Source organism: Rutidosis leptorrhynchoides, chromosome 4, assembly GCF_046630445.1.
Source record: "Rutidosis leptorrhynchoides isolate AG116_Rl617_1_P2 chromosome 4, CSIRO_AGI_Rlap_v1, whole genome shotgun sequence".
NCBI lineage: Eukaryota > Viridiplantae > Streptophyta > Magnoliopsida > Asterales > Asteraceae > Rutidosis > Rutidosis leptorrhynchoides.
Window position 1 is genome coordinate 136,311,218 of NC_092336.1, and position 11,296 is coordinate 136,322,513.

General features: G+C 35.4%; 1 protein-coding gene across 1 annotated transcript; it reads left to right on the plus strand.

The window, feature by feature from the left end:
* The first annotated feature begins 402 nt into the window (after positions 1 to 402).
* On the plus strand, positions 403 to 2,991 carry LOC139841280 (BTB/POZ domain and ankyrin repeat-containing protein NBCL-like). Its single transcript, XM_071831506.1, has 2 exons — positions 403 to 909; positions 1,834 to 2,991. The coding sequence occupies exons 1-2, from the start codon at positions 403 to 405 to the stop codon at positions 2,854 to 2,856; spliced, it is 1,530 nt and encodes a 509-aa protein (XP_071687607.1). The 3' UTR covers positions 2,857 to 2,991.
* Positions 2,992 to 11,296: the final 8,305 nt, after the last annotated feature.

Here is an 11,296-nt window from a genome sequence, read left to right on the forward strand (position 1 = left end):
ATGCAATCGTAGGAGATGAACGCGTGAGTAGTTTAGTCTCCCTTGTGATTTCAAATTGTTGTTAAAAAATGGTATGATACTTGATGGGTTAATGATAAAAAAAGAATGATTAAAAATAGTAATGTGACACTGATATGACACCATTAATTTTTTTAAAGAGCCTCATGGTTGAAAATACTCGAAATAGTCCCACCCATCTAACTACCCAATTTCTCTTCTCTCCCTACAAAATATCTCCCGCAAGTAATAACAGTAAACTCATCCCCTCTCTATATTCAATAAGAATACCTTACCTATAAAGTTGAAATTAAATACATATAACTTCAAATTACTTTACAAAATCATCATCATTAACATAAACTTGTTTTTTATTCTTATATCTTCTAGCTACAACATCATATCATGTCTCTAGAAGATTCACTAAGATCTTTATCACTTGATTACCTTAATTTACTAATCAATGGTCAAGGTTTCAGTGATGTTACTTTCAGTGTTGAGGGTAGAATTGTTCATGCTCACCGTTGTATTCTAGCAGCTAGAAGCTTGTTGTTCCGCAAGTTTTTCTGTTCCGGTGGGACAGATTCTCCAACCGGGTCTGGGTCTGGATCCGACCCGTTAGGGTCAAGAGTTGGCAATATGGGTATGGGACCCGCTTCACCAAGAAACCTAACGAGTTCACAACAAGTTGTAATACCTGTGAATTCGGTTGGGTACGAGGTGTTCTTGTTAATGTTGCAGTTTTTGTACAGTGGACAGGTTTCAATTGTACCTCAAAAACATGAACCAAGACCTAACTGTGGTGAGAGAGGATGTTGGCATACACATTGCACATCAGCCGTTAATCTTGCTCTTGATACACTTTCAGCCGCTAGATCTTTTGGAGTTGAACAGCTTGTATTACTCACCCAGGTTTTTCTTTTTACTTTCTCTCTTTTGTTTGACGAAAATTATTTAAGAAATTAAAAAGCAAATCATATAAAACAAGCAAGATCTTTCTAGGATGTTTCTAAAATTGTTTGGTTTTGAATCTTTTTACATAAAATGTAATCTTTGAGTGTTGCTTTTCTGGGTTTTTTCATAAGTTTGTAATTTTTGAATTTTTTTACATAAAAATGTAATCTTTTTGCATAAATAGGTGATCTTTGATCTTGGTTTTTCTGGGTTCTTTCTAAAATGTCTTGTTTTTTAATCTTTTGCATAAAAATGTAATCTTGGATTGTAGTTTAGTGTGTTGTGGAGTGTATGGTCTAAGTAGGCTTTTGAAAATGATTGCTTTTTACATAAATAAAGGTTGAAACGGATGATAAAATACAACATATATATAATCTTTCTTGAAAGTAGACAAAATATTTCCAAAAATGTTTTTAGGAAATATAAGTGTTAATACTAATATGTTATCTTGATTTCATGAACATTGTTTATTTCTTGAATTGGGTTCTTCTATCTTTATGATCCAAACTACCAGCTTTCTATATTTAGATCTTTTATTATCCATCTCTAGTCTTGTCTTCAACAGTCATTACACACATGATTTTCTCCTTAACACTCAACTTTCCTCATTTGTATTATACATTGTTAGAGATACAGTCACATTAATAATTGCAGAAAAGGGTAAATATTATACAACGTCACACAATCTTCCTCTTGTACTAAAATAATATATTTATCTTTAGAATAATATAATATATAATATAATATAATATAATATATAAAGTTAGGCATCTTTATTGGCATTCTAACAATATCTTAATCATAAAAGTATCAAGACTATTACTTTACTAAAATGTATTAAAATAATCTATATATGTTTTTGATTGATTATTTAATTTGCAGAAGCAATTAGCATTCATGGTAGAGAAAGCTTCAATTGAGGATGTCATGAAGGTTCTTTTAGCTTCAAGAAAACAAGACATGCATCAACTGTGGACAACTTGTTCTCACTTAGTTGCAAAATCTGGTCTTCCACCAGAAGTTTTAGCTAAACATCTTCCAATTGATGTTGTAGCAAAAATCGAAGAACTTCGCCTCAAATCGTCCTTAGCTCGCCGTTCTTTAATGCCACATCACCATCCACATCATCACCAAGATCTTTCTGTAGCCGCTGATCTCGAAGATCAAAAGATCCGACGAATGAGACGAGCTCTCGATTCGTCTGATGTTGAGCTAGTTAAGCTCATGGTAATGGGTGAAGGACTAAATCTTGATGAAGCATTAGCATTACATTATGCAGTTGAGAATTGTAGCCGTGAAGTGGTGAAAGCGTTACTCGAATTAGGTGCAGCCGATGTGAATTATCCGGCTGGACCGGTTGGAAAGACCCCACTTCACATAGCATCCGAAATGGTGTCACCGGATATGGTTGCGGTTTTACTTGATCATCATGCAGATCCTAATGTTAGATCAATTGAAGGGATCACATCAATTGATATACTTAGAACCCTAACTTCTGATTTCCTATTTAAAGGGGCTGTCCCGGGGCTAACTCATATCGAACCGAATAAACTTAGGCTTTGTCTTGAACTAGTTCAATCAGCAGCAATGGTGATTTCAAGAGAAGAAGGTAATGCAGCAGCAGCAGTAGCAGCTTCAAATGCACAAATGTATCCACATCCACAAATGAATGATAGTAGTAGTTCAAATAGTAGTGGGAATATAGGGAACTTGAATCTTGATTCAAGGTTGGTTTATTTGAATCTTGGAGCAGCACAAATTGGATGTAACAAAATGGATCATGTTGGTGATAATAGCCAACAAAACACTCATCAAGATCATCATCATCAACATCATCATAGACATGGTTCTTCTCAAGGTGGTTGTGACACATCAATGTACCATCATTCTCATCATGAGTATTAGGTCAACTATAACTTTATATAATCATTTCTCTAGAGTCACCTTTATAATATTTTCATCTATGAAGTGGGACACTTGAAGCACAAATATATATCAGCCAATTCATGGGTACGTATTAATATCATCTTTCATCTATAATTGGTCACCTTTTTCAATCTCTTTAATTTGTGTGTTTTTTAATAAAACTTTTTATTTGTAGTGTAGTTAGTGGAATATTTTTCTACAAAAAAATACTTAAGTTTACAAAAAGACGTGAACTTTATAGCTTAGACTACAAGGTTCAATTCTATTGTTATTGTTATGCTTAACATGGCATATACAGGGTGATGGGCATTCTTGATTATTTTTGGTAATTTAATTTATGATGATCATAGACCATAGAAGGTGGGATTTTTGTTTCAAATGATCATTCATGAGATGAGATGAGATGGGACGTGAAAGAATCTTGAAATCTAAGTTTTAACTCTAGCTCTTCTTTTGTGTGGAATTGAAACAGGTCAATCTTTCATAAAAAATACTAACCGTCTGTCAACTCTAGTTTATTAATTTAATTTTGTTTTGTTTTTGGAATTTTATAATTGGAAGTTTTAAACTTAATTGGCCAATTATTATTTTCTTGCTCCTCAACCAGAAGCATCATCAACCTTTACCTGATATAAATATTACTACTATAAATATAAATAAATCTTATCTTATATTATACTCCGTATATTATATGGTTGATGGTTATTTAATGAAAGGATAGGTCCAGCTACTTGATATATATGCTCTGATCCCAACAACATAATATTGCATTTTTGTGCACATTACTTTAAAGAAATTCAGAATTCGGCCTTCTTAAAGACTGAAATTAACCTAATTTTCATTGAATTTATAGTTTTAGATAATTATTACTCCGTATTATGATGGGTAGAACAATCAGGAAACATATTTAAGTGAAATAGTACATCTAATTTCTGCAGCATTGATCACATCACACAGAAAATATATATAAAACTGAAATATTTTTCAATTACTATTAATATTACTTATTACTATTATTAATTGTATATATTGTTTGATACAATGAATATGCAACTGTATATATATTAGTAGAAATAACATATCCAACTTGCATTTTTATAATTCCATGGTAGTTATGTAAGTTTCTCAATTTTTTAATCGTTTTCAACGTTATTAAAGTATTTGTTAACGCTCCAGAATTATACTATAAAATGTATGAAAGTCAAATTCATGCACCGGTGAAGTTTAATGTGAGTACTTGTTTAGGTGAGAACAGAAGTACAATTCACTAGGCAAACTGAACTATATCCTCATGTGTATTAAATACAAGTTCATTTATTGGTTTATAAATATTGGGATTTGTAAGGGTTTGTAATTGGGGTAGCTTAAATTGTTAGATCAAACTGATCGTAGCATCTATTCATTCAAACATTGTCGAGTCTGGTTCATGTTGTAACAGACTCATGTTGACATGTTGTAACTCTTGTAGATTGTTTTGATCTACTCTTATTAACTTATGTTTTTTCGCAAAGAAAAATAAATAAATAAATATTGGGATTTGATGTATATATATCACCTCACTTTTTCCATCATGACTATGACAAAATTTTAGACCGTTACACCCTTCCAGTAACTAATATTTTTATTAAGAGTAAACTGATAGAAAAAAAATAGTAGTGTTTATTAAAAAGATTTTTAATGGTGTTGGTAAAAATTAAAAAAGATGATAGTTTACATTTCATAAATAACAAATGGTTGAAGCTACAAATCATGCAAATACTTTTATTTTTATTTCGATTTCGATTTAGGTTATATACCAAAAAACTAGTGTAAGCTTAATATATTGTTTATATGTCATTATCAACATATATAAAGTTTTATTCAGATAAATTTTTGTCAAACTTATGTGGCGATGACTTGGCACATGCATAGCATATTCGTGGGATTTTATTAGTGAAAAACAAAGTTAGTGAGATTTTCTAAAACTTTGTGTAATTTCTTATAATTTAAAAAAATGAAGTTAAAATTTAACACTTTCTTTTAATAAAGTTATTTTTTTTTAATAATTAGTACCGAATTAACCAAAACAAAATGGGGGAGTGTGTGAGAGAGAAAGAGAGGAGTGAGAAAGTGAGGAGTGAGAATCATAACTTTCAGGCGGGCACGAGAGAAAATCGGGATCGATACAAGGACAGACTACAAGATCGTTTAACAAGATTATTCGGAATCAAATTGACTTCATTCATGTTCTTCAACTTCCCAGAAAGTTGGAGCGTTAGTGATTTGTGGAGATCGTTCAAACCATATGGTGATATTCGTGATGTTTACTTGGCGAATAAAAGACTAAAAGGCGGTGAACGATTCGCTTTTGTCCGGTTTGGCAATGTTAAGGATGCTTCTGCACTTTATTCATCCTTGACAAACATTAAGTTTGATGAGCAACCAATTCGTGTGTTCATGGCACATGAAAGAAAAGAAGATGCAAACAACAATGGAAAGAAAAACAACAATTTCTATGGAAAGGAGTCTCCTTATCGTGGTGGTCACGGTAATGCATATAGGGACCATCGTTGCTATAGTGCGGTTGCTGGTCAGAAATCTGGAGTGGCAAATGGTCCCAAACCGGCTGACCTAAGGGAAAAACTGTCAAGGCCGGATCTTAGGGATTTTCTTAATGAAAAGGCAGGCAATTGTTATCATCCTAATCAATCAAATCCAATCTCCAAAAAAGTATTCATCCATGATTCGGATTGTATCACTCACCTGTCTAAGAGATCTATTCTTGGTGTTCTAAAAGATTGGAGGTTTATCTCACAAATTCGTGACCTGAGTAGGGCAGAGGGTTTGCTAAATTGTGATATAAAGTATCTTGGAGGGTTGGAAGTTGTATAGGTTTTTTATTCTACTGTGGAGGCTGAGAGGATCTTGTGTAATAAGGAGCATGCAATACACAAATGGTGTAGCAAGACACAAATGTTAGGGAAGTACCATACCACCATGAATCGATTAGTATGGTTAAAAATCACTGGAGTACCCATCACAAGCTGGAATGAATCGGTTTTCACTAGGGTGGCAGTTGTTTGGGGCAAGGTCCTTGAACTGGTCAATTGCAAAATTGATCAGTACCACCAAAATCTTGTTTATGTAAGTGTTCTCATTCTAACTCGAGATATGTCTTTCATAGATGGAAACATTAGCCTTATTCATGGTAGCAGTACAATCCTAACCCACGTGGTTGAGGATCGAACCAGGGAGATTGCCATGGACTTGGATATTACCTCAAAAGCTGATAGTGAACCTGAAGTAACCAATCACAAGTGTGAAGATGAAGATAAAGATAACGATGATTTCATTGATGATACGTATGGTAGTTCAGATGAAGATAATGGCGATAACGATAGCTTTGGGTCATATGAAACTCATAATGAGGACATCATCGAAGAAACCCAGAATTTCAATGAAGAAGAAGGGTTTAATGTTATTAAAGAGAATGATTGTCCTGTTGCCAATGATTTTTCCGGTAACAAAAAAACTCCGGCTGCCGTGGAAGATGATGAGTCAGCATGTTTTGGGATCAATGACCTTTTCCAAGAAAAAAACAGTAATGATTACGCAAAAGCAACTGGCGACGGTTGTGTTCCCAATAACCCTAACCCTAATATTCACACGTCTCCATGTCCCACACCTAATCCTAGCATTAATGTGAATCCAAATCACGAGGAACATCCGTTGGATAACAGCTACAAGTCCAAAAGATGTAAAGAACCAATTGGGCCAGAAAGCCCAATAAACGATGTTGTTGATACCGAGCCAGGATTTGGGCCATCACCTAATAGGCCTGATGGATGTACAACTAATTCCTGCCATCTAAACACCAACGGACCAGCCCATGAAAATACTGGACTACTCAATAAGCCCAAAAAGCAGGTTAAAAACCCAAAGGTCAGAGTCACTCGTGATCCGGGTACTGGGAAAGAAAGAAGATCAAAAAAGTCTACTGGAGATACGAAACCAAATGGCAGAAGATGTTGTTGGCATTATCTCAGGCGCTGGAATTCGTCATCAAGAGTGTTAAAGGTCAAAGAATCCGCAAGAAGTATAAACCCTAAGGAGCTTTTACAATCGAAATGCTCCTCTTGTGCAAATAATCAATCCCAAAGCACTTCTAAATCTGTCAACAAGGATGAAGATCCTTCTGTCAATATAATTGATGGGACTTCTACTAGTTCATCTGGTTCGACTGAGGTGATGGGCGTTCGTGAATTTGGTACCAAATTGGAGTTGAAATGGAAGGAGAATGACTTCTCCCTGTAAGTGCAATTCTCTTTTGTCGAATTAAATTGTTTAATTATGAAGATAATTTCTTTCAACATCAGAGGGTTTTGTATCGGGACTAAGTTTGATAAAACGGGTTGGGTTAGGAATCTAATCTCAAAAGAAAAGCCTTGTTTTTTAGCATTACAGGAGACGAGACTAAATGCCGTTGATGATAGCTGGGTACAGTCGATTTGGGGATCTTCTGATTGTGATTTCATTCAAAAAGAAAAGGTCGGGAACTCGGGTGGACAATTACTAATTTGGGACAAGGGTTATTTTGATGCTAGTACGATCATTAGGTTTGATTGTGTAATAGGGATTAATGGGGTGTGGAAAGATAACTCGACAACTATAAATGTTCTCAATGTATATGGACCTCATGATGACCAAGGAAAAGTTTGTTTATGGAATGCGTTAACGAATGTTATTGAAGAAAGCGATGATGCGTTTGTTGTTTGTGGCGACTTCAATGAGGTTAGAGTTAAAGAGGATAGGTTCAATTGTGAGTTCGTGGAGTATAGGGCTAGAAGGTTTAACGACTTTATTGAAAGTAATAGTTTGATTGAAATTCCTATGGGTGGCCGAAACTTTACTAGAGTAAGTGATGACGGTGTGAAATATAGCAAGCTTGATCGTTTTTTGGTCAATGAAAAATTCTACCTTATGTGGAGTGATCTAACCGCATTGGCTTTGGAAAGAAAGAACTCGGATCATTGTCCGATTGTGCTGAAGGATGAAGAAAGGAATTTTGGGGCAAAGCCATTTAAAATTTTTGATACGTGGCTAAATGAAGATGATGTTGAGCAAGTTATAAATGATGCATGGTGTCTTCCGATTACACAGAATTGCCGAATGGACTTCTGCTTCAGAAACAAATTAAAAAATGTGAAACATGCACTAAAAGAGTGGAGTTACAAGAAGTTCAACAATATTGATGCTGAAATTGAATGTGCAAAAGCAGCAGCCCTCGAGATCGAATTAAAAGCCGAGACCTAAACCTTGAATGCTGAAGAATTGCTGCTATAGAAAAATAATCGAAAAAACTGGTTAGAAAAGGAAAAAAGTAAGTGTGACATGCTTAGACAAAAGGCGAGAATAAAATGGATTCTTGAGGGCGATGAGAATACAAGGTTCTTCCATTCTTTTATCCGAAGAAAGAATAATAAGAACAACATTAGAGGATTGAGAATCAATGATATTTGGATCGACTCACCCATGGTCATCAAAGAAGAAATTTTCAATCATTATCAAAGCATGTTTCAAGAACCGATCATTAACAGACCGAGCATGGAAGATTTGGAGTATCCATTATTGACTGCTGAAAACAGGGATGAGCTAGAAACACCTTTCGATGAGCAGGAAATACGAAATGCGGTTTTTGATTGTGGTAGTACAAAGGCGTCCGGACCGGATGGATTCAATATGAGATTTTACAAGAAATTTTGGGATGTTATCAAGGGGGATTTAATTGAAGCAATAAATTGGTTTTAGGAAAAAAAATGAAATTTCAAAAGGTTGCAACGCTTCCTTTATTACACTTATTCCTAAAAAAATCGACCCATGTGGACTTAAGGATTTTCGTCCAATTAGTTTGATCGGAAGTTACTACAAAGTCATTGCGAAACTACTTGCAAATCGACTTAGGAAGTTTATCCCTAATCTCATCGGTTCGGAACAAAGCGCCTTCATAAAAGGAAGGTTCATCTTAGATGGGGCATTGATAGTGAACGAATGTATAGACTTTTTGAAATCGAATAAGAAAAAAGGAGTTCTCTTTAAAGTTGATTTTGAAAAGGCATTCGACTGTCTCAATTGGAATTTCTTGATGGATGTTATGAAGAGTATGGGTTTCGGGAACAAATGGAGGGATTGGATCTTATCGTGTCTAAAGTCCGCAAGCATTTCGGTTCTTGTTAACGGGTCGCCCACAAAGGAATTTTCACTAGAAAGAGGGATCCGACAAGGGGACCCGTTATCACCCTTCTTATTCATCCTTGCGGCGGAAGGCCTAAATATTCTCACCAAAGCGGCTACCGAAAGAGGCCTTTTCAAAGGAATCGAAGTAGGGCGTAACAAAGTGTTGATCTCACATCTACAATATGCGGATGATACCATCTTCCTTGGTGAATGGAACCGTTCGAATATTCGTAACCTACAAAATCTCCTTAAATGTTTCGAGTTAGCATCGGGTCTAAAAGTAAATTTCAACAAAAGCTTTCTCTATGGAATTGGGGTTAATCAGGGGGATGCACAACTCATGTCTTCGATATTGGGTTGTCAAGTTGGTGGGTTTCCGTTTACATACTTAGGGCTCCCTATCGGCGCAAAAATGAATAAAGTTTCGAGTTGGAGCCCGGTTATTGAAAAATTCAAAGAAAGATTATCGAGTTGGAGAATGCGTATGTTGTCAAGTGGAGGAAGACTAATTCTTATTAAATTGATCTTGAGTAGTCTACCTTTGTATTATTTCTCAATCTTTCGTGCCCCGCCTAGTGTGATTAAAATACTTGAGTGTGTGAGGCGTGAGTTCTTTTGGGGTGGATCGGGATCGGGGAAAAAATATCGTGGGTTAAGTGGGAAAAAGTTGTATCTTCTTACGATAACGGGGGTTTGAATATTGGGTTCTTAAAAAATAAAAATTTAGCTCTCATTGGGAAATGGTGGTGGAGGTTAAAATCCGAAACCAACTCTCTTTGGGCTAATGTCATTCGTAGTATTTACGGCAGATGTGGTGGTTTGGATTTAGGGTTTGAAGCAATTCATGCCTTAAAACCAACAACTTGGCGTTTAATTGTGTTAACAGGTTATGACATCGAGGCGCTGGGAGTTCAGTTTCTTGGTTCCTTTTCGAAGTAAATCTGCACCAACTCCTCAGCTGTTTTTTGGGACGGAAATTGGGGCAGCAACATCAAATTAAAAGAGCATTTTGGTAGACTATATCGGCTTGAATCAAAAAAGGACGCAGCGGTTAAAGACAGAGTGGAAGTCGCTGATGGGAATCTGATTTGGAAGTGGGATTGGACGAGGCAACCGGCTGGAAGGACCGACGGCGAGTTCACTAACCTTCGTAATTTACTTGTAGGTTACTCATTTTATATTGGACCTACGGATAAATGGCATTGCAACTTCATAATCGATGGCGTTTTCTCGGCCAGTAAGTTAGGAGCAACAATTGAGGATGTTTCGGCTTCAGTTATCGGCAGCAACTCATGTTCTATGCATAACAATCTCGTTCCTAAAAATGTCGAAGTTTTCGTTTGGCGGGCTTCTCAAAAACGTCTTCCAACGAGAACTGAACTTGATAAGCGGGGTATTGATTTGCATAGTATTAGATGTCCGATTTGTGATGACGGGCTTGAATCTGTAGATTATACGCTTTTGTTTTGTAAATTCGCGTTTGATTTATGGGAGCAAATATACTCATGGTGGGGTTTTCGGTGTGTTACAAACTTAAGTCTAAACGAGATGCTACGAGGTAATGGTTCGGTCCCTATGTCATCCCTTGGAAAGTTGGTTTGGCAAGCGGTCGAATGGATAAGCGCGTATCATATTTGGAAGAATAGAAATAACAAAGTTTTTCGCGGTTCGAGTTGGAGTATTCCCTTTGCACTGAACGAAATACAAATTAGATCCTTCGAGTGGATTTCTCATCGTTTAAAAAAGAAATGTAAATTAGATTGACTCTCATGGATCAATGATCCGAGTGTATATCTTAGAATAGTATAGTCTTTCTTGTAAAGTCGTGTTAGTTTGCCTTCTTGCAAACTTAGCTTGTTTGAGGGCTTCCCTCAAACTATTGTATATGTTGTGATTGATTAATGATATTTTGCTTGCCTTTCAAAATTTTTTTTTTTAATAATTACATTTATTGTTAACAAATTATTCTTTTTCTTAATTTTATTTATCTCCCAATTTTCTTAATCATAAAAAATGCCACATGAATTTCAAAATATGATAAATAGTTAGTTTTATAGGTCCTGCAAATAACCAGTTACATTTTATTTACAATAATGTGCAATTTGAAAGTTTATGATATACAATGGCTTTTTTTAGGTATACAACTTACATCAAACAAAACTATAGTTATATACCCGATTTATAGCTTTAACCTCAATAATAAGTT

Bases quoted from the DNA above. Each gene is read 5' to 3' on its own strand.
- LOC139841280 (XM_071831506.1), top strand. From the start codon at position 403: ATGTCTCTAGAAGATTCACTAAGATCTTTATCACTTGATTACCTTAAT. The intron at 910-1,833 runs GTTTTTCTTTTT...TTTAATTTGCAG, and splicing joins AGCTTGTATTACTCACCCAG to AAGCAATTAGCATTCATGGT.